At 32.0% G+C, this 25,325-nt stretch overlaps 1 protein-coding gene across 3 annotated transcripts; it reads right to left on the reverse strand.

Annotated features, from left to right (window-relative positions):
• Positions 1-2,472: 2,472 nt before the first annotated feature.
• Positions 2,473-22,599, reverse strand: LOC148629937 (uncharacterized). 3 transcript variants are annotated; one of them, XM_088560023.1, is made up of 6 exons: positions 16,519-16,807; positions 4,678-5,415; positions 4,179-4,334; positions 3,597-3,707; positions 3,212-3,296; positions 2,473-2,705 (listed from the first exon to the last, which is right to left on the reverse strand). In XM_088560023.1, exons 1-6 carry the CDS (start codon positions 16,754-16,756, stop codon positions 2,588-2,590), a joined length of 1,446 nt encoding a protein of 481 aa, XP_088416149.1. In that variant the 5' UTR covers positions 16,757-16,807; the 3' UTR covers positions 2,473-2,587. The 3 variants fall into 3 exon arrangements, with proteins under 3 accessions (XP_088416149.1, XP_088416142.1, XP_088416136.1); XM_088560016.1 differs by lacking the exon at positions 16,519-16,807 and adding an exon at positions 22,299-22,599 and having other exon boundaries at positions 2,474-2,705; XM_088560010.1 differs by lacking the exon at positions 16,519-16,807 and adding an exon at positions 9,846-10,168 and having other exon boundaries at positions 2,474-2,705.
• Between the last annotated feature and the right edge of the window lie 2,726 nt (positions 22,600-25,325).

Here is a 25,325-nt window from a genome sequence, read left to right on the forward strand (position 1 = left end):
ATGCTTGTGTTTCTTTTATTTTGGGACAACATTTCTTTATCAAATTATCTACATTCCAATGGATACTAATTGTCCATTTTCCTTGTCAATATATATATAGAAAGGTCTGAAAGATTCCCAACGATGTTAGAACTGTCAAATTTGCAATGCAAATTTTTGGTCGTTCCCTCCGCGGGACTCGAACTCGTACCGCTGTGACATCTATGGCAACACCGCCTGCACTAAGTCCAGCGCCCTAGACCACTCGACCTGCTAGGCTATTGAAAAATACAGTTTTCGCTGGCCGGGTCATTCGTCCTCGTAGGATTAATCTAGGGCTCTAACTTAGTACACGATGTATAGTAGTGCGGGACAGTTCATTTAGGTGTTATTATGTAGGATAGAGGATCAAATTAATGATGCATGTCACAACAAATCAATATTAAACAAACGTCTCAGAATGTGACGACTCTATTCGCTACAATGCTCCATCTGATTAAATTGATACAGGGAAGATATGTAAACGTATAGAAAGGTCTGAAAAATTCCCAACGATGTTAGAACTGTCAAATTTGCGATGCAAATTTTTGGTCGTTCCCTCCTAGGTACTCGAACTCGTACTGCTGTGACATCTATGGCAACACCGCCTGTACAAAGTCCAGCGCCCTAGACCACTCGACCAGCTAGGCTATAGGGAACGAACGATTAAAGTTCTTCAAATTATCTTTTCTTAGAAAAATAGATACGTGCCGATTCTCTTAGAAACTTTGCAGAAATGTTAATAAATCTGGGAATGACATCAGACTTCTATCCATATTTGAGAAAAGTCCGTCAAGGTAAACGCATGTTTCGACCCCAATAAACGTCTAACAATGTGTTCCAATAGGTGTCTCTTATGACGTCAGTACATAAGCAGTCCTTAGTGAAATGTTCAATTGTGTCGTAAAATTGTCTGCCACAAACCTTGCACACTGACATATTTGTTTGTGGAACACACGTTAACAGCTTTAACATGGAAAATATGTTGGAAAGATCATTCGTACTCTTTGCAGCAGTCCATCCAGTGAAAACACCAGCTGTGTGAATGTTTGTAAAGCGGGAGAAGTCAATATATTCTAGTTAAACGTTTATTGTCTGCTTTGGATGCTATTGTGTGACAATTCGTTTCCAAACCATTTTAGGCGGGAAGTCTTTTGATGTTACATAACTATGAAAATAATGTTCCAAATTCTATTTTACAAATATCCTGTATATATCTGGAATATATCCATACATGTCACTGGTGTCACAGGAAAACAAATAGAGTCTCTGAAGGAATACACACTTTGCTGTATGAATAGGCTCAAGTGACGTCAACTTCTGGAAGAACATTAGTTTCTTTCTGTCAATCTCAAACATGATGTCGATTTCACCGTGGATTAGATACGAAGTATAAAATCCTAGAAACTACGATTGCTTTTGAGTCGAGATTTCTGAGTCTGGGGAAAAGTAGTATAAAGGGTTGAATTTTAGGAATGATAGAGTTATAAACGTATTTTGATATTAATAATTTATGATACAAATTTTGCAAAACAAGTCTGACTACTCGGAGGGTAACGTCGGAATTCGACGTTTTTCACTCAATTTTGGCAACACATTCCTTTCTTGCGACTTTCAAAGGAAATTGAAAATATGCTGCTGGTGGGAGGTTAATCCTTAAAACATTTGAATAACATATTAGCAATATTTATATGATTTGTATATTTTAGTTTATGTTATTGAATAAAATCTAACACAGAAGAATAAATAAACAGTGCTATATATTTTGTTTATCATAAATACGAATAAAATTTTAACATACGATATCTCCACTTTAATCGTTTTAAAAAGGAAGAAATTCTTAAATTGATTTATATTAGACAGAATGGCTTATTTTTTTTATTTTTTATGCTTGAAAAAATATTTATTCGTTCTCTTCTTAATTTGCAGCTGGATGTTAGGCAACGAACAAACAAACCTAGCAAAAATACAAACTTAGAAATAATTTGAAACTTTATGGAACGTTTTGTCTGTACGTCTGTACAAAAAGTTTTAAGTTGAACAAACGCCGACGTAAAACCGCAGAAAGTATGTATACATGTAACTGTAGGAAATCAGCCGAACAGACATCATATTAGAGACAGAATAATATGACAATTTGTTAACATTTATCCCACTAAAATGACGTTTTTCTTAAAAGCAGAGGATGCTTATCCTACCGTTGCAACTGGTCCATGCCTCCAGTTTTTAGTGGTTCGAGTTGCTCTTTACTTTCGTTCCTTTGTATGTATTATTTTAGTTACTTTATGTTCTTTGTTGTGTTTGTCTGTTTTCCATGTCTTTTATTTGTCCCTGGATTATATTCTTTTGATTTCCGCTAGAATCTTGGTTCCCTTGATTACTCTTGAACGTAGACAGGGTCGAGAAAATGTGGAACAACAATAGAAAACACATACGATAACTGAAATATAAAATCATTTTAATCAAAATTCTATCTAGGAAATTTTCAATCAAAAAATGTATAATTTGGCACGTTCGTAATGCTATTTTTTTTATTAGATGATTGAAATATTTTTTGGAATTAACATTATCAAAGCCAACTATTGAGCTGATTAGCAGACGCTGGCTTTGGTTTAAAAGGTAGCGGTTCAACTTTTGGCGTTCTCGTGTATTTCTGATCTTCTTCTTCGTCATCTTTGTTTAAACATCTGAAACATTTACATTTATTAACTTTTAAATAATCCAAAACATAATGTGTTTCACAATTTAATTGTTAAACCAAACACAATTACATCTACTTGTTTCGTTAACTTTCCACACATACGTTACTATTAAAAACTGAATGATGTACACAAGCATAATTACAACACATATTGTAAACACATGGATACATATATTTAGGACCAGTATGGTATAAACATGTGTTTGTATGGTGGTCCTAAACATATGAAAACATAATGCAATTGTTTTCTGTTTACAAGCACGCGTACTGCCGACTGATAATTGAATATTTATACGGTTGTTGAATAAACTGTGTTTTAAACATATTCGGTTTAGAGAGTTATAAGGTAATCATTGCGCTTTGTTTGCCAACACTTATCGTGAACTATAATGATATTGGTAAAAAAATATTACGAATTAATTAAAACAATTGCCTTGATTTCTTGTAAACTGAGTTATGAGATTTAACCATTATGAATGAGTGTTATCTTACGTCGCAATACACCAGAAACAGCAACAACAGAATAAAATTCCAACAAGAGCAGCTACTGACGCTGCAATGATAGCCCATGTCTTCACTGAAACAAATGTATACGTAACTAAGCAAAAGAATTGTTTTTAAACACCCGCTTATAGGCCAAGAAAAACTCAATATGCGACAGTAAAACTACAGTTTGAGGTCCGGAAAGCTTCAAATACAAAACAGCTATCTCTTAAGTAAACATAATGTACTCAATCACGAATGAAGTTTAGCTTACTTCTGTTTTTTCTTGTAATCTACAATCTCACTACCGAACTTTACCTTCTATACATTTTCGTTGAAATTTAAAAGGACATCAATGACATATTGTCAAATTTTTGAAACAATGAATACTTACTTTGTGAGCATTTTTTCCCTCTGAAGAATGGGTTACAACTACAGTGAAACTCATTCACACGATCAATACAGGTTCCATATAAGCAGGGATTGTTAGCACACTCATTAACATCTGTAGAAAAAGGTTTATTGTTAACATTTATATGCATAACTAATGAAACAAATTGCTTTATAAGTTAACATATTTTTTGTCGATGCCAATGACATCTGATTTTGGATGAGATCTAATAGTCGAGTATATAAATCTACTGATCATTTTTACATAATAAAATGCTATATGTCCAAATGAATATTTTGATTATTTTAGCTGGTAACTATAATGTGTTTAAATGAACTTGTAGGTTCTTCATAACTAGAATTTGAAAAATTCCATACATTGGTTTCCTTTAAGGTTTGAAACTAGCGCTGAATAAATTAGTTTCGACATCGTCATTGCACCAACGTGTGGAAAGTAGGCCAGTAGAAATTTCTTTAACATTAACGGAAAACGTCAACGAAAACAGGAAAATTGGTAATTTACTGACTGATAAAAAGTCATTAGGACGAATATACGTTTTTACTAATAATGAAATTATTGACATACCAGAATCACAATTACTTCCTTCATACCCAGGTTCACAGAAACAAAAGTAAGTATTACTCATTGGTAAACAGGAACCATGTTGGCAAGGATCGCCTAAACAGGCATTTATTACGTTTCCATTTCCTTGTCTGTTCGGAGAGTGGTAAGCATGGTTTCCTGAAATGGTTTATTTTCTATTACAAATACGTTGACACTATGTTAAGCTTAATAATTTTTATTTTGATACAAATTAGAATAAAGAATATCTCTCAAAAAATCGCTAGCTCAGTGGTCATTCATATTACTTGCATCAATGTTTTTGGTATGTTTTCGTATAATTATTTTTGTTGTTGTGTTGTTTCAGATACATTTGATGATACATGTTACCTGTAGGTTTAAAAAAAAACATACATGCTATAAAGTTTTCTATTAGACATTTTTCATGGTTTTATTCATTGTGACTAAATTTTCCTTCAATGTATTAGCGTTTATTTGCAAAACTAACGTTATAGATATTTACCATTACCGTTCAAGTTACCCGATCCTTTACTCCCAGTAGGTTGAACAGTCAAGTGTAATGTAGGAATACCACCATTACTTTGTGGAACATTGATACTTTTAGTCAAACCTGAACCCGAGTTGACTTGACCGTGATTCCTTGATACCGATAGATATTTTGTGCTTGACCCACTTTGTTGAAATGCTTTGTTGGGATTTGTTGTCATTACAAGCTGTTGTTGATTGTTGCCATTGGTATTTGACCCTACATTGTTTCCATGCATTTTATTACTACTCAACCCATTTGCCTTACTGGTCGGATTTCCACCATTAACCAAATGCCCGCCCGTCACAAGGTTTTTGTTTAATTTAAGTGTGATATTTTGACCGTGTTGTGAATGTGTATTTTGAGTTAGGATTGTGCCTCTTCCATTCTGAAAAGTTGTTTGCCTCACTTGTTGAACTGGTCGTTTTCTAGTTGTCGTCGGCTTAAATGTTGAAATATGTCGTCTAGTTATCATTTTTGTTGTTGTCATGGGTGTTGTTGTCGTGGGTGTTGTCCTTCTCGTCGTTGGAGTCAAGCTTGTTATTTCTGTTGTCGTTAAAGGGGTTGTCTCCGTAGTTGTTTTCCTTTTTGTGGTCGAACTTTGTGTTGTTTTTGTTGCCTTCGTCAGTGGTTTACTCGTTGTCGTTCTTTTAGAGGTATGAGTTGGAGGCTTTTTTGTGAACGGTTTTGTATACATATGGGGTTTTGGTGTTGCTGAAAATATAAAAAATGTGTGAAAATTATTTCTTTTTTATATATACACAATATACCATTAATTGCCTTTTTCGGTGTTGTTGTTTTTTTAAATTTAAGCCAAAATCAGCGGTCTTTTAAATTGTTTTACGAAGCAATAATTAAACGAAATACATTCCGCGGACGTTCTCTTAATTTTAAATGAGCGAAATAAGTTTTTTATAAAACAAGGTGGTCACCTTGTTTTCAAAACAAATAACGGAATGAAATTTTCCAGTCATATTTTAATTATTAAAATTTAAAACCTTTTGATGAAAAAATGTAATTCTGTACGGCAAACACAAGAAAATTACGTAAAACCAAAATAAAATTACTATGTATTCATTAGTACAAGTATGTACATGTATTAATTCTGCAGAACTTTTTTGGGCGTTATGAAATGTAATGGGAGCAAAAAATTACATACGAAGGCATTTACTAAACTTTAAAAAAAACTTCATAAACACAATGTCATCTCTACTTTACTTCAATTTAAATAGCTAATAATGCTTATTGAAGCTTACCTTTATTAAGAGTAATCAAGGGAACCAAGGTTATAGCGGTAATCAAAAGAATTTAATCCAGGGACAATGACAAAGACCAGATATCGGAAACAGACATATACAACAAAGAATATAAAGTAATTAAAATCATACATACAAAGTAACAAAAGCAAATGAGCAACTCGGACTCCACTAAAAACTGGGATCATGAACCAGGTACACCGGTAGGGTAAGCGTTCTCTGTTTTTCTAGAAACACCCGCCGAGTTGCTCATAAAAAGTCAAGTCCGGGGTAGACAAACGAGGAAGGAAAACTATGACCCGTTGAATAAATCAGTTTTCATGGTGCAGATGGATACACCATAACGATCCACGAGTTCATGACGACCATAAAACTTCTGTAGTGATGACTTCAATCTTGAAGCAATATAATCCTTTTCCAGAAGCCTATTTGTTAGAGTTCTAGCGCGATACAAAAAGTCAGCATAGTGTCGGCAAGCTCTGGCATGACGTATGAGTTGTGATATGAACACTCCATATAAAGGTGCTGAACGGATGTTGCCACAGATGAAAGGAAAGTTGACAATTCTGAATGAAAAGTCATCACGTTTGTCGTGAAGTTTGGTCAATAGTTTTCCTTTACCATCGATTTCTAAGTGAAGGTCAAGATATGAGGCTGAATCCACAGTGTCTGTAGTATCCTTTATCTGTGTAATGTCTTGTCTGTTTGAGTGTAAATATATCAGTCAACTTTCTTCTTTCTTATGTGAATAACGTAATAATATTTGTGTGTTTCTAACGCTCTGTTCTTGTGTTGTTAAAATTTTGCTTATTTAAATAGCTTTAAGAAATTCAACTTCGTTAGATTATATCAAATATAAAGCGTTTTCTTTTGTAGGCAGAACTTTATTGCAAGATTACCCTTGAAAGTTTCCCATGCTGATAAAGGAATTGGTCAAGAATTAAATATTTATGGAAACAAAAATGTAGACGGTTTTTCAGATGTCTTATTATCATGTTACTGCCTTTTTGCTTGTTTCTAATCCGTCATTTTACCTACAAACAGCAATAACGTACACTCCAAACAGAATGTGATGTGTGCGTGCAAATTCTTTGAAAAAGTACCTTTTCAACGTCGCACTTAGAGAACTGACTCTAAGTCGATATAAGTTCGTGAGGTGTCCCACTATGAATTACAATTGAATAGAACAATTGCTAGACTGAAAGATATGCTTATTTAATCAGATAAGCCTCAACATCTCTGTATATAATTTTTAATAAGTAAAGGCTAAATATTTATTTAATTTTTATTGTTAATTATAAAGATGATTGACAGATTTGTTAGTGTTATGAAAGGTGTTTACTTTATTTTCGATGATTTTCATGAGTTGTCAGGGTATTGATGACATGCTGATAAAATCTCCCACTTGGATAATGACCTGTTTAACTTTCTGTTTAGTCAAGTCAACTTTAAAGAATTCATAATTCGCACTGTACTTCGTTTTCACAGTTATAGTTCAAATTATCATGAAAGATGTGATACAAATTTATGTTAGGACGCATTAAGTACCATTCTGTGTAAAAATCAGGCAATGAGTGGCACGTCATTTTTCTCAATTTCGTCTTTTTTTACCTCAAACATATTAAAATACATCTAGAAAACAACTAGAAATCTATTTAAATTTATCCTGAAACATTGGTGAAGTAGATATATTTTGACTGGTTATATAAGGAAAAGGTTCAGGAAAATTTTCCCGCCATTTTTCCATAGTGCATTTCAACTAAATCTGACCTATCAATATCTTAAAAAGGCAAACTTTACAAACACTTAGACAGTTAAATCTTGAGGTTATGAGGTATCAATACTTGGATAATTTAACAAAATCTCTGTGTATTTTTTTTTCTTCATGTGCCACACCTTACACACATTTTGCCTGATTCTTAGACGGATAAGTACTTAAGTAATTTCTAGAAAACAAGAAAAAATTGTTTATAGCAATAGGAAGTCAGAAATGTTAATGGCATTGCTCAGATTTATTCTTGAATTAATGACTTCATTCCGCAACTTTGAAATTCTAACACTAAAACATAGGGGACAGGTGTGTCATGCACCTTTGCGAAGATATTTAATACTTCATAGTATACTGAAATTTACCAAACATCAATCTCTTTTACGTTTTTCGCTGATCCACACTCTGTCATATTGAGTAACAGACATTGACAACAGAAATTCCAGAAATTTTTACATATTCCCGTGTAGTCTATTTTCAGTGTTTATACATTCTAAGCTTAAGTGGTAAAAATGATACACACAAGACTTGTACAGAAAACTAATTGTTTTTAAAGTAGTAAATCTCCTATTCAATCACACCGAAGATGAAGTTCTCTCCAATCATTCAAAACAACAACTCAAAGTGAAGTTCTGTTTGCATTTGTGGCATTTAAAATGTCATTACCAGATCCTCAAGTTTTTCAAGTTATCCTTTAGTCATTAAAAGATCAAGGATCAATGAGGGTTTAAGTCAAGATATAAGTATGGTCTTACTAAAGGTGATCACAGAATAGAACAGATTGTTTATGCATACCAATTACGGACGGTCGTAAATATAGAGACCTGTCCGAAATTCCAGCGGCGACATGTTTATATTGTAAAATACCATTCGAATTACGAGACGCATCATCATGTAATGATGAAGAGATAATAACAAATAACACAAAGCATTATGAATCAATTCATTGCAAGGGACATTTTCTTGCCAAAAGAAAAGGAATGGCCATCATGAAAGTATTACAATGTTACCAGGCATAATAAAGCATTGTCATCAATTTTTTTCTATGATGTTTTTATTATTGCTTTTATTGTTCTTGTAGGTAATATTTACTTTTCTAGTAGATAACCCTTCTCAAAAGGGGATTTCATTTAAGAATCATGACATGGTTTTTTGCATACTTATAGATACTATTTCACTCATGCATTCTTCATTACCTCCAACAAAAAAAACAGAAATTTACAATATTGTAATATGCGTGTCAAATAATTTTCAAATGAAGACAAATCACTTTTCAGTATTTATTAGCTTGTTATTTGAACCAACATTCGTATATAATATACAGAACTGGTATTTTAAGTAAGCCAAAAGTCAATAAAAATAACTTTTAGTTAATATAACGTTTCATTTTTATGCGTCTTTAACTATGGAAAACAGTTTTGTTGTTTTAAAAAAAAAGTTAAGTCAATTCATGATTAGCGTTTTGCTGTTAATATTATAAGACTTGTTTTTCATTGTCTTCCTCTATTTTGTTTTTTTTTTTTTGTGTTGTCGATCTTGTAAAGTTGATAAGTGCTACCCGTTCTTATCTTCGGTTTTTCGTACCTTTTTCTTAAGTTGATATTTTCAACGAAAGAGCTAATATCACTCCACTCACAAACCGACTTAAAATAAACCTGTTGAATGGTAATTGTTAATGTTAAAGGTGCGAACTGATAAATGAACGCTGTTCAGATTAGTTATATTAAGGCTTGACTTCAATCTTTATTAAAACTCTGACCTAAACTAGACATTGTAAAATTCCGTATACGGACATTTTCGTACGATTATGTCGACGAGAAGTTATATTAAGTCCACTTGATGGATTTAAAAAGAAAGCTATTCTAATATTATTATAATTTATATTATATACATTTCAGATCAGGTGCAATAAAATTCATCATATCAAGCCATTAACTATAAGATATATAAATGAAACTTTCTTGTAGAAATACAAACAATCTTTCGCCAAGAAAACAAAATACTAAAACACCCTATCCAACAACTGGCTACAACACACATTTGTATCAATATGTATAACGAACAACGTTTAAGAATGCCTAAAATATTTTGGAACACTTGAAGCATTTGTTTATACTTACTACAATGTCCACATTTTTCCTGTTGAAATTTCGATTTCATGTAAGAATCGTTTGAAACGTTGCAAGCTTTTAAACATTCACTGAAATTTCTATGCTGATCATCTGGTTGTTCGCAACATATAGGTTTTAATCTGTATCTGATTCCGTTGCACGTGGAATTGCAACTTCCCCAAGCGGCCCATGGATAATACTCACAGGCCTTCAAACCATGATCGCAAGAAACTGTACTTTGAACAAATGAAACTTGACAGAACAGCATAAAACATGATAATATTAATATCCACATCACTCACATTGACAATTCAGTTCATATATTCCTACAGCTATGGTATATATAAGGCAGATCCGGTTATTGTATAATCAAGATAACAAAATCATTTTCTATCAATGTATATGAATTGTATTGTCGGATATTGGTTCAAATTACAGATAGCTAGCCTTATAACATTTTTCCGTGTATACACAATTTAGGCAAATAAATTTTCTTCTACAACAATACGTTTTGACAACTGATTTTACTAATTTTGACCGATGGCAGATTGTACGTATTATCATATGCCGGTTTAGGTAGAACGGTACTATTTATTTCCTTTAGGCGACAATAGTAAAATTTTTGAAAAATTCACTCTTTTAAAACAATGACGGACCTATCAATTGACTTTTTTCTACTCATATCTTCATTTCCCTAACTACATTTGTGATCAAAGTCATACCATAACCGTCTCGATTCTTTGGTATTTTAAGCAGATGAAGTTTAGGGTTCCCCCGTTTTCTGCGAATGGCACACATTCTAAAAGCTCATAATATTTATATAAAATGGTTTTCAAAAAATATTTTGCATTTTTTAAGAGTATAATAATGTTAAGAGCCTGGAATTAATCAAAACTTTTCGGTATCAGCACCATTTGTCCAATCACAGTGTCCAGAAGTATTTACTTAAGTAGGGTACACAAGAGGCCAATCTAAGATAATGAGAAAAAGTACCGTTCTACCTTTAGCGCGATGTAATACCTGGTTTAACCCGCCATTTCCATTGGAAATACCTGGACCAAGTCAGATGGTGTCAAACTTTGCGGTTTTCCCTTGATATTGCCCTTAGCGATACAAACTTTCCATTTAGACTATTACCTAGAGTGTTTATCAATTCTGTAGTTTTGTTTTCTGTCATTTGCTACTGTCGATATTTTTTAACAATGCATCAATGTACTTGTCGTGATTCAACTTTTGAAATTTAATCTTTGAAAGAAAAAATTTTCTTTTTCATTAGTGCAATTATGTATCTTTTCCTATTTAATACAAAAATTCCAATCATATTAATATTTGAAATTTGGATATGCTGTACTCGTGTTTCAAAGAGTAACCGCTCATCAACAGCAATAGAATAAAATACATAGGAATCAGAATTCATCACCAAGATGTTCTATAATGTGCAATACAAAGAATGAAGCATCAATGTTAATGTTTTATGTACAGTTAAATGATTTGGTTTTCTGAAATTTATTTTTTTATTTTTATTTATTTATTTATTTGTTTGTTTTTGGTTTTTTTGGGTTTTTTTTGTTTGTTTGTTTGTTTGTTTGTTTGTTTGTTTGTTTTGGGGGGTTTTTTTGTTTGTTTTTTGTTTGTTTTTTTTCCGAAGTTATTTAAATATTAAACTACATTTTGCTAGACGATTATTTTACTTCCTTCTTAACAATTTCGGTTGGTTCGTTGATTCATAGACACATGTTGAAAATTGCATTGTTAGTCTTTATAACATGTAAGCACATATGCGAGTCAAACCCATTCAATAAGGTTTTAATGCAACTTTATGGAATGAATTGGTTTACGTCGAATGTTTGCTCATGGAATGGTTAAAATTGTGGTTTACAATGTGACACCCATAATGCAATAGGGGATTTTACTCCGTAAGGTTACTGAAAACAGTGAAATTCAATATGAACAGATGAAAGAGATTTATTTCTCTCAGACAAAATCTGTAATGGTTAATTTCAACTTGAACAAAAGTGCACTGACAAGAATAGCAACAACGGAATTTAATTTTATGGACCAACTATTGTTACTAAGAAAATTAAATGAATGCTAAAGTCTGTTTTGATTTTATTTTTTTTTATTTGTTTGACATGATCGTTTCATATTTGATATTTTTAAGCCTAACCTGAATAAGAATAATGCATCAAAATTTAATTTTCACGTGAATCAATTTATTTTGTTAATTATCTAATTTCAATGTTGTGAAAAGGCAAATTAATCATTATTACTTGATTATTTGATATCCTATTTAGATGAAAAATTTACTTAATTGAATAGTTGATTGATTTTTTTTTCAAATATATATTGCCGATATACGACAGGATCTGCAATTAAACAGATCCTCCTTTACAGTCACGTGCAGTCGATATTGTCCATGTGTGTTGGTGTTTTGTTTTGTTTTGTTTTTTTTTTCTTTGTTTTGTTTTATTTTCAGAGAAGCAACCCATTCTGTCTGTTCAACCAACCATTTCTAACTATTAAATGTATAACTCGACAAAGAAGTAATTACTTATAATTCAAAAACTGAGATGTCACTGCCGCGCTGCGATCACTGACATAATTGGACTCAGTACAGGTACATAAAATATGAATTTTAATAGTTTTTTGTTTCGTTCATAAGAAAATATTTTTATTGCAATGATGAACAATCATCAGCCCCGACAAGGTACTGCTGGTCTGTGCTATCAAGTGAACGAATTGCTGCTGAATCCACATATTGATTTTTTTTTTCGTATTTGGTTGAATGCTTTTAAATAAGGTGTAAATGTTTTCATTTTTATAACTTGTTTTCTTAATTTAATTACTGATATTTTAAGACAGTTTACATTTTGAACCTACGCAATAAAGTTCGTAATAAAAGGCACTCTGTCATACTTTACAAAGTATTTGAGTGATTTAATATCATTAACTATTACACTTCGTATCTTTCAGGTTCCATTTAAACAATATATTTCTGACACACCCGTATTTTGTGATATTGCAAGCTTGCCTTTTTTATTACAAGGGATGTTGCACGGCTGACGTTAGCTGTTTACATTTCCGATAGAAGTGTTTTATGTGGAAAATTATCAGAATGAATATCAATTGGTCATCTATACCTAATAGGTATTTGCCTACATTTGCTCACTTTAAACATGGGTAACAACAAAATTACGGAACACTAATCCGATCTACTCCGATCAAGTCAAGTCCAGAATAAATCTGACAAAATAGATATTACACCATCAGAGCAGCTGGTACTGCAATGATACCAACTATTTGGTAATTTCATATATGTGATATGAAAACTATGTGACGTGAAAAGTATGTGACATGAAAATTCTGACACATTGAACGAATCGCTTTTCATATTGCAGGTAGTTTTCCTTTACCATCGATCTAAAAGGGAGGGTCTAGATATGAGGCTGACTCCACAGTGTCTGTAGTATCCTTTATCTCAAGGTCTTTGGGGTAAATGCGATGTATAAAATCCCCGAAACTAGGATTGTTTAATGATAATACGTCATATATATATAGCGGAAACTGAGATTAAAGTATCTAGCTAAACGAATTTCCTTCTTTTGGATCAGATCAGCTATAAAGTTAGCCTCATAAGAGTGAAAGAATAGATCAGCAAGTAGAGGAGCACAATCTGTTCCCATTGGAATGCCGGCCGTTGAAATCGGCCATCACACTGGACAAATATGTTGTCGAATACATGGGGGAACTGCACCTCGACGTGTTGGTTGAAAACTTCTTCTGTATATTTGGAAGATGATTTGGAATTGTTTGTTTACAAAGTATAAATCATCTCTACCAAGAATTACATATTTGTATCTAGGTGTACCGTCTTTTTTGGAGTAAAACGATGTACAATGTTTTTGAGTCGTGATTTTAACTGAGTATGGGGAATAGAAATATGAAGATTTAGATGCTATTCTACTCTGATAATAATTTTTAGTAGAGGGTTTCCAGAAGATCTTTCGAATTTTTCAGGATCGACATTAAAAATTGAATTAATACCACTACTGAATTAACAAGTAACAAGGACTGGAGACCCTCTTTGACAGCTGTGAGTATGGAGGTTAAACGTTTTTAAAGTGATTTAGTGAGAGTAATCAAGGAAACCAAGGTCATAGCGGTAATCAAAAGAATGTAATCCAGGGATGAAGACCAGACATGGAAGCCAGACATACATAACAAAGAATATAAAGAAACTAAAACCATATATACAAAGCAAATGAGCAAAGTGATACATTTTGAAGATCCAGCTATATGCACGCGTTTTGTATGGATTCTTGTAAAGTATAGGAATCTAATACATAGACGGAAAGATCATATTCATCGTCTTTGGTAGAGAGACCAAAAGAGGATTGCACAGATTTATGGTTTTCTACTATCTCTTCTTTGGAGAAGGTGGTAGCAGTATATGTCTTATTACTGCTATTATTTTCTACGTCTACCTCTGATAATAGACATTGGATGCAGACAAAAACAATGTTGTGTTGGGTTTTGTCTGCTGGTACGACAACATATTTGTCATGTATAGTAGACAATGTTTTTGCTACATCGGGGTCGTTGAAAGTTAATATAGCGTTGACACTCATTGACCTACTCAAAACTTTCATATGTTTCAAAATTAAGTACCTCATAACCTCAACCCACCCTGACAGGGAAAACTGTCTTGTTCTCGTTTTATCCATTTTGTTGCCTAGTCCTCCACGGCATCTATAAGTACTTAAAAGTTATAATTCCAATTTAATGTGCGTTGTTCACGGTACTTTCGACCTTTACGGAGTAATTCGTCTTTTATGATGTTTAAATCTGTATAACAAAATATTGGGTTTTTTTAATCGTAAAGAAGAGAGAAATTCTTAAAATTTCTACAAAGAAATATAATAAAACAATTATGTCAGCTTGGTGCATGTAATGTCATGTTTTATGGAACACTTAAAAGAAATATCGGTCCACATAATATCGCAGGCACCGAGCTGCTATAATTGTATAAAAATGTTTTACTTGTATATTAACAATGTCATCACTGGATTCAATATATCATGTAAAATGTGGGTTTTTTATGGATTCTGCAATTGCGGCTGACATATGACTATATACACATTTGAAGTAAATATAACAATGTATGTGTTTTAGAGTATGTTTACAAATTAACTTAATGTTATCAAAAAATAATCAAGGGAACAAATATTCTAGCGGAAATTTAAAAAAATGTAATCCAGGGACAAAGATCAGACAGAAAACAGACACACATAATAAGGAGCATAAAATAACCACAATAATACATACAAAGTAACAAAAGAAAATGAGCAACTCGGACTTTTCTGAAAACTGGGAGCATGGACCAGGTACAACAGTAGGGTAAGCGTCATCTGCTTCCTAGAAACACCTGCCGAGTTGCTCATAAAAATCAAGTCCAGGTATTTGTCCAGATATTGCTAATCCTCTTAAAGTATGATAGCATATAGAAATCACACTACCTGTCTGGTCGTATTTCTTATTAGCGCCATTCCTTCTGAACCTTAAAATATTTTTGTTGACACAGCATGAGAAGGTTTTAATTCATGTGCAAATTATTATTATATGTGCATTAAATTGATGAGAGACTTCAGAATGAGGTAATATTACTAAGAAGTTAGCACTTACTGTTTTACATCGATTTGAAGATAATTCGTGTTGAGCATGTTCACAATATTTCTAGTTTCTTGTCATTTTACGTGCTTTCATTTTGAACTGACATAGTATAATTAACCCTTTTGAATATTTAATTTCTAACTTATCAATGTATATGGTTGTAGTGTAAAATTCAATTTTGCTCAAAATAATTTGCAAACAAAAATACTTTAGATGTATAGCAACGGATGTAAATCAACATTCATTAACACTAATGCAAATATTATATATAAAGTAGTGTTATGCAATTTAGTTCGATTCCTTCAGAACTTAAATTTTTATGTATATCACGAATAAGGTACAAATCAAAACCCTTGCAAAATAAAACAAAACAGAAGCTGATGAGACCAAACAAAATATGATTTTAATTAAATGATGACTTAAGTTTTGCATAGAAAGATTGGCTATGCACGTTCAATTGAATTTTAATACTACATCCATTTGAAAGCTGTAGACAAAATGCTGTTATGAGAATCATACGCAACAACATTTTCGAAGATAATATATTTAATTTAGAAATTGACAAAGGAAGGGATATCGAAGCAGAAAGAATGTAATTCTCCTAAGACTTAATGAAGCATTTTGACAAATTGCTTATTTGACTAACTTATTGTTATGATATATTAAATGAGTTGGTTTCAATATTAAAATAAAAAGATATCTCTAAAATAAAATGTCAACTCCAAAGAAGTAAAAATAAAATAAAGGTTTAAAAGGGAATATGAGGGAAGAAAACAAAACAAAAAATCCATTTAACAAAATACCAAAATACATCAAAGTGGACAGAGGTATAGAACAATTTCTTACTCAAGAAACTTTCTAATGTTAAGCAGTCAAAATGTAATAGAAAAGCGAGACCATGAACAACGCAGACTAACTTTGATGAATTAAATTTACCCAGACCACTGTTGTAAAAACAAGTAAAACGTTAGATAAAACAAGAATGATTTTACTCTACAGTTTTCAGACTTACAACATTGGTTTCCACATATCTCTTCTTGATAGTTTTTCTGGAAGTATTCACTGTATCCAACTTTACAACTAGCCAGACATTCATTGAATGACCTATGTTGTCCTTGTGGCTGTTCACAACATATTGGACGTAATCTGTATCTGATTCCATTACACGTCGAGTTACAGTTCCCCCATGTATTCCATGGGTAAAACTGGCATGATTGTAAATTATGACTGCAAGAATTACTAGTGCTCATTGGTGCAAAGTTAAACACTAACCAAAAACCGCATAAAATTACTAAAGTCCACATAATACCGTGATAATGTTTTACTTTATTGAGTTTAATTCTTATCTCTACCACTTCAATCTTATACACATTGCTATATTACTACCGATAGTGAATAAATTATGTGACTTCACCTTATAAACATTGCTATATTACTACCGATAGTGAATAAATCGTGCCACTTTACCTTATACATATTGCTATAGTACTACCGATAGTGAATGCATTGCTATATTACTACCGATAGTGAATACATTCTGTGACTTTGCCTTATACACATTGCTATATTACTACCAATAGTGAATACATTTCTATATTATAACCGATAGTGAATACATTCTGTGACTTTACCTGATAGACATTGCTATATTACTACCGATAGTGAATACATTGCTGTATTACAATCGATAGTGAATACACTCTGTGACTTTACCTTATACGCATTGCTATATTACTACATATTACTACGGATAGCGAATATATTCTACGATTTTACTTTATACACATTGCTATATTACTACCGATAGTAAATACATTCTATGATTTTGCCTTATACACATTGCTATATTACTACCGATAGTAAATACATTCTATGATTTTACCTTATACACATTGCTATATTACTACCGATAGTGAATACATTGCTATATTACTACCGATGGTGAATTCATTCTAAGACTTTACCTTATATACATTGCTATATTACTACCGATAGTGAATACATTGCTACATTACTACCGATGGTGAATATATTCTATGACTTTACCTTATACACATTGCTATATTACTACTAATAGTGAATACATTGCTATATTATAACCGATAGTGAATACATTCTGAGACTTTACCTCATAGACATTGCTATATTGATAGTGAATACATTGCTGTATTACTATCGATAGTGAATACACTCTGTGACTTTACCTTATACACATTGCTATATTACTACGGATAGCGAATATATTCTATGATTTTACCTTATACACATTGCTATATTACTACCGATAGTAAATACATTCTATGATTTTACCTTATACGCATTGCTATATTACTACCGATAGTTAATACATTCTATGATTTTACCTTATACACATTGCTATATTACTACCGATAGTGAATACATTGCTATATTACTACCGATGGTGAATACATTCTATAACTTTACCTTATACACGTTGCTATATTACTACCGATGGTGAATACATTCTATGACTTTACCCAATAATTGACGTGTTATAACTATGAATAATGGGACGTTGAATAAAAGTTGATGTATTTCGAATTTCGTTAAACATTTTACACATGGTTCATAATTGTTTGGTTTTTTTTTTAAGTTTAAATATTAAGATACTAATCTTATATGATAGCTTTATACCCCTAATGAACGTGTAATGGGGGTATCTAAATCTTCCCTAACATTTATTTGGCTCCTTTCAATTTCTTGAAATTTTATTCAATGTTTAACTTGAAAACGAAGCAAAGTATAAACAATTGAAGACATTTTAACCACATGTTTCATGGGAATAAGTTCAATGAACATATTTTACCTTCATCAACAAAACTTTCTTTATCGTTAAGATGCTTTGAGTTTGAAATCAGAATGTCACAAAATAAAACGTTTTCCTGATTTTGTTTTCAGAATTCCCTTAGATGTTGTGTACCCCCTAAGATACACTGCTCTTTCCGATCATTTGTACGCAATTCGTACAATAAACAATTACGCTCAAAATAATTTTTTATCAAATTTTGTAAACATTTTTTTTTTATTTTATGATATTTATGCCAGAGTGTAAAAACTTTTAAGAACACTAAAATGGTAAAGATAGTATCTATTACTTAAGCGCGGCGTTGTTTTCATTCCATATTTCAAGTTTATTTTAAATCGAGCAGCTTCTTTAAGCGTTGTTACTCGTCTTTCACGATTGATGAACGAATTTATTCATTTCGAGTTTTAAGAAATACGTATATATATTGAAAGAAAAATTGTCTTTAATACCATCCATTGATATGAATACTTTAAACTATTTTACAAATGGTTTCGTTTTCTTTGAAGGATGGAGTGGTTCTTTTGTGTGTGTGTGTGTGTGTGTGTGGTTGGGAGGGGGTTATGTAACTGAATCGTATATATAATTATATATCAGTAAAGAATTGTCGTATTAATCAAGGATTTTATATTTCCGTATCCATCATTTTCTTTTTCAATATTCTACGAAAAAAGATCAAATGAAGTTAATTTAAAATAAACAGGTTTTCGTACTTTGTTGAATCTTATGTACAGGATATGTAAATTTCAAACTATCTATAACGTCGAGATTGTTTCATAACACTTTAAATCTTTTTTTTCTTTTCCCTTCTATCAGAATCTGTTAAATCAGGTAAAGCCCACGATATCTTTTATTTGTATTTGTATCTTCCTATTCCATAAATCATTAAAGTTAAATTTTAAACGTATTATCCCGTCTATTCTATCAGTTGATTGTAAACATCAACATTTATCATCAAATTGTGAAGTAATTTATTTTTTCATGAAAATGATAAATGTAATACTTTAATATCTGATACTCTATAAGTACGGTCACCTCGTTCAAACCTATAAGGACAAATTTGTGTTCAATATAAACAATCATGTTTATACTATTTTACATAAAATTAAATTTATCTAGTGGGACTTTCGTTTCTCTGTCTGAATATTTAATTAATAATCATACTTTGTAAAAACATCCGTTTCCACTGGCTCCACTTGAAACCTAATTTTATATAAATTTCCTATAAAAGTCAAAGATAGTTGAAATAGTAATAACTTTATCAAGTAATATCAAGTGTAAAGTTAAAATTATATATGTAATTATGTTAATCATTGTAACAGCTTGCGACATCAGACCATGTTTCTCAAATCAAAGACTTTTTTAAATCGTCCGGTACTGATTAAAGAGGTTTATGAGATCACTAAAACAGCCCATAGGCTGGGAGGATCCACCGCGCATCCCCCACTCATCACCTTCATGGTGATTTTTAGGTACCTTAATACCTCCCATTACCGAATCAATTTGTCGCCAAAGAATATTCTCGGATTCTTCGTCAGTTTAGGCCTATATTTGTATACCACTGGGTCAAATAGCCAAGATTTTTGTGACTCAATTCTTTGAGCGTGCAAGCATTCTTGGGACAGAAAGGTGCAGGAACACTTAGGGTTTTTGGTTTAAATGAAAAAATGTACTCCTACACCACCGAATTGACATTTTTTTCAATATTAAAATCCTCTGAGTATTTATGCTTCAGTAAAAAATGGCTTATTTGGTATTTTCTGTTTAGTATCTCAAATAATACTAATTTTTTTTTAGATGAATTTTGGTGATTTTGGTAGAATTCAACAATAAATGCAAAAATGAGTTTTTCGATTTTTCCGTTAAAAGTCACATAAATTCGACTCCATACATTATTGCTCAACTAAAACGTCTGGGTGTTTTTTTTCCTTTTTATGTTTTTGTATCGCGTTAGAACTGTAACAAATAGACTTCGGGAACAGGGTTATATTGCTACAAGATTGAAGTCATCACTACAGATGTTTTATGGTCGTCATCATGAACTCGTGGATCGTTATAGTGTATAAATCTGCACCATGAAAACAGATTTATTAAACGGGTTATAGTTTTCCTTTCCTCGTTTGTCTACCCCGTACTTGACTTTTTATTAGCAACTCGGCGGGTGTTTCTAGAAAAGCAGAGGAAGCTTACTCTACCGGTGCACTTGGTCCATGCTCCCAGTTTTAGCGGAGTCCGATTTGCTCATTTGCCTTTGTTACTTTGTATGTATGATTTTAGTTACTTTATGTTCTTTGTTGTGTATGTCTGTTTTCCACGTCTGGTCTTTGTCCCTGGATTACATTCTTTTGATTACCTCTATAACCTTGGTTCCCTTGATTACTCTTTCATAAAAAAGGGAAATTTTCGGAATTTCATATTTTCTTTCATTTCACTTGTAATTTCGTAATTAATTCGTCTAGAGGGTATATTATTACGTTATCAATGAACAGATCATGCATTTCATAGTTTTCAAAATGTTCTTGTTTTATATAATATTAGTTTCTAGTCTTCTGCCTTTTTCATCCAGGAGCGATCAAAGATCAACCACTTTAACGGGTTATACATGTAATAGCCTGCCTTGTTGATATTGAGAAAAATATTAAATGTAATGAGAACGCGTTTAGAAGTTAACATATTCAGATATGTCAATCATGCATCGGTATAAACAGGGATCATCTGTGAAAACAACAACGAGGCATCGGTGAAACAGTTAATGAAATGATAAGTCGAGTTGAGCAAATATTTTTATATGGCAGTATTACTTTTATATCTTACTACAACTGATTTATCATGAATTCAAAATAGTTGCACTTTTTATAATCAAACTTCATTGAACCTCTTTAATGATAGTCTTTGAATATCATGTATTATATTGTTAAGCACACACATTTCATATAACGTTCAACAATAACGTAAGGATCATTAAAGTGTTTTTGCATGTATTTAATAAAGATTTGTGTTAATATTACGTGCAGGTACAACTGTTTGAGTTGTCAATATTAAAGATGATTTCATTGTATATTAATTCATAATAATCCTAGCTGACAGGATCTTATTGTTTTTATTGTGTAATGCGTCTCATTATAAAAACATATATCACTGGCAAAGCATTTTACTGAGAGTAATCTGAATTCGTTTTAGAATCAGGCGTTAAAAAATCTACCAAAAATTTTTTTTTTTAAATATATATATCATTATTTATGTAATTTATTAAATTATAAAAATATATTTAATATGAGGCAGGTATAACCTGAAATTTGATTGTACATATATATTAAAAAATCTTCTTGTCGTTTCTGGTTGAGTCAGAGAGACATGTCGGAAACAAAAAAGTATCGGAGTTTAGATAATCATTGAAGATCATATAATAAACGCTTGAAGAAGATACGAAAATACCGAACTTTGCATGGGAAACTCCAAAGACGTGACTTCCTGTAAGACTGAAATCAGGCTCTCAGCGCTTTCAAGCAAAGACTTAATTTCGCATTAAATACCTTTAAAAGGACTTCATCTTCTATTATTATTGTTGTACTTTTGTTTTTGATTTGCGTTTTTGTAAAGCAAATAATGTACGCTTCTTGAAAGAAAAACATATCATAAAATATTTAATAAAACTATCACCACTTATAAGCGTGACAAAATATAAACGCTTTTATAATTTCTGAAAGTTAATATTATAGTTAAAGGTATCGGGAAAAACTATCCGTGATTCGAAAACTATTCCTAAGTTGTTCTAACATTAAATAGCATTTTGATTTAAATTCAAAGCGTAACATTCATATTAATGTAGATCTTAATTATCACAGGGATCATCATTTTATTGAGAAATGTACAATATTTATTTAAGATGCGCAAAAAAACTAGGGAAGAAATATATGCAATGGCCGACCTAAAAAGACACAAATACATCTGTTATTTACTATACTTACTACAATGACCACATGTTCTTCTTTGATAGTAAGTTCTTGTATACCATTCTATCGTGTGATTGCATTCATTTAGACATTGCTCAAAAGTCTTTCGTTCCGCTTGTTCGCAACAAAGCGGTCTAGATCTAACAGTTACTCCATTACACGATGCGTTACATTTATTCCATGTAGTCCAAGAGTAAAAGTCACAGGGCTTCATAGAATTCAAGCATTGAGTTGCGAAGGTAGTTTGAAAATTTGCTGAGAACAGTACAAAACAACTGAGACAAACGTGGGTTAGCATTGCCACCCTGATGTTCAATAATGAAGAAACTGTGTTAAAAGAAATAATATTATATAGGAAAATTATTGATGATATGTTATTTCTACCTTTAAAATATCACTAACTACAGTACTCAAAACTTGAATGCTAGTATTTTTAAGAATCAGGTATGTTTGTTAAAGTTTACTTTGTCTGACCCAATTTTATTCCTCAAAGTGCTTTATCGTCTTCAACGACAAATATCATATCTACAGCATTAATTATGTTGGAAAATATATAGGAAAAGTGTATATGTAAGGTATATATATATGGCAACCTTTCTCATTTACACCCCCCACATCACTAAACATGACAAATCAACTTAAATACCTATTTTTTTCTCGTTCCTCTCTTCGTTAAATTATTTATATATTACCGGTTATTGAGGAGTTTATTTTAAATTCTGTTTGTTTTTGATACAATATTTCATGCCAAATTCTAAAATTGCGTTGTAAGCGTTATTAGAATGCATTTATCCACTATGACCTTAAAAAGTACTTTAAGCCTGACACCCATGCGCATACAACATGGTTTTGTTTTATATTAAGTCCACTGAAAGAATAAAAATCAATTTCGTCATGTATTACGCAATTCTGACAATGATAGACAAGTATATAAATACTTGCGCGGTTATCAAAAGAATGTAATCCAGGGACAAAAACCAGACATGGAAAGCAGACATACACAACAAAGAACAGAAAGTAACTAAAATCATACATACAAAGTAACAAAAGCAAATGAGCAACTCGGACTCCAATAAAAACTGGGAGCATGGACCAGGTGCACCGGTAGGGTAAGCGTCCTCTGCTTTCCTAGAAACACCCGCCGAGTTGCTCATAAAAGGTCAAGTCCGTGGTAGACAAAGGAGGAAAGGAAAACTATGACCCGTTGAATAAATCAGTGCAGATGGATACACCATAACGATCCACAATTTCATGGTGACGACCATAAAACTTCTGTAGTGATGACTTCAATCTTGTAGCAACATAACCCTGTTCCAGAAGTCTATTTGTTAGAGTTCTAACGCGATACAAAAAGACTGTTCATTAAATGTCCATCATATATGAAAAAACCTTGGGATAGTTACTCTTATAACACAAGATCCATTCAGCACAACTTTTTTGTACCACATGTTCAGGCAAAGCAGTACATTTTACTACATTCATATTAAAGATTGGAATAGTTTGCCCAATGAACTGAAAAATATTCCGAATCATGATATTTTTTAAGGCGTTAAAGATTATCTGTTAAAAAAAATAAAGTTTGAACATCAACGTGATTTATAAACTGATTTTCATAGTGCAATTCGCCTACCCTTGTTGAATTTTTAAATTATGGTTTACATCTAATTGATCTCATCATAGTAAGTTATTGTTATTAGCCTTCTATTGCCATCACTTGGCGTCCGTCGTTGTTGTCGTTAATAATTTTCCAAAACTCGTCTCCTCTGACACTACTTGACCAATTGGAACCAAACTTGGTATAAATGTTCAATGGTGTATCATGCATAGAACTGATGTGAGGAATTTTTATCCGTTCGAAAAACATGGCCGCTGTAATTCAAAATAGAACATAGGGGTCAGACAGTAGTTTTACGCACATATCTCCAAAATCTGGAACCAAACTTGGTATGATTTTCCTTGGGGGATCCTGCATAGAACTGATGTGGGGACTTTTGATCCTTCGAAAACATGGTCGCTGTTACTAAAATAGAACATAGGTCAGACAGTAGTTTTTCACATATATCAAAGTTCAAAGTTGTCAGACGAATTCTTGTAAGAGTTATTTCCTTGAAAGTTGAAAAATGACTTTTTTTCACTTTGTTCAGCCAATGTCTTTTGTTACTTTGTATGTATGATTTTAGTTACTTTATGTTCTTTGTTGTGTATGTCTGTTTTCCATGTCTGGTCTTTGTCCCTGGATTACATTCTTTTGATTACCTCTATAACCTTGGTTCCCTTGGTTACTCTTTTATAACTATGATAGAAAGAAACTTTCAGTTGCTGATAAATCCTACCAAAGGCTTCTTGATTCAACATTTTTGGACAACTTCTTGTTAAATTAATTCCCTTTGAAAGACAAAATTCAATCAGCTGAATGATTCAGGCTAAAGGGAGCTTCTTGTATTATCATATGTTAATTACTACTTGTGGACCTCTTTGGAAATAAGCTATTTAGTTTTCATGGGTTATCCATGATATAATATCGTTATAATATACATAAATATACAAATGTTAGTAATGAACGAAAATTAGTTCAAACTCTCAGTTCATTTTATGTTGTATTGTGTTATGTTTGGTCATTTGTCCATTTTTATTGTAATTGTATATGTGTGTCTTATGTGATATGATGATATATCTAATTAATATCTATCTATATATTGTGTTTATAACGATCAACAAATATATTTTACACTACAAAGCATTCAGTTAAAATTAATTTATTTCAGCATTAATTAGTTAAGTGACTTTACAAGCTTGCGTGCAGAATAAGTCAGTTTGATGTTTTGTTTCACGCTTATCCGTTGTAACTTTAATCTAATTAATTCTAATTAAAGTTGTTCACTATGTTACGTTATGCCAGAGCTTGCCGAAACTACGCAGACTTTTTTGTATCGCGCTAGAACTCTAACAAATAGGCTTCTGGAACAGGGTTATGTTGCTACAAGATTGAAGTCATCACTACAGAAGTTTTATGGTCGTCATCATGAACTCGTTGATCGTTAT

Source organism: Perna viridis, chromosome 1, assembly GCF_037379345.1.
Source record: "Perna viridis isolate PV_CMFRI_1.1 ecotype Kerala chromosome 1, ASM3737934v1, whole genome shotgun sequence".
NCBI classification, from domain to species: Eukaryota; Metazoa; Mollusca; class Bivalvia; order Mytilida; family Mytilidae; genus Perna; species Perna viridis.

Coding starts and splice junctions, on each gene's coding strand:
- LOC148629937 (XM_088560010.1), bottom strand. CDS start 10,131: ATGTGGATATTAATATTATCATGTTTTATGCTGTTCTGTCAAGTTTCA. Junction 5,416..9,845: donor GGAAAAATGTGGACATTGTA/GTAAGTATAAAC, acceptor TTATATTTTCAG/CAACACCAAAACCCCATATG. Junction 3,708..4,178: donor AGGAAGTAATTGTGATTCTG/GTATGTCAATAA, acceptor CTTTTTCTACAG/ATGTTAATGAGTGTGCTAAC.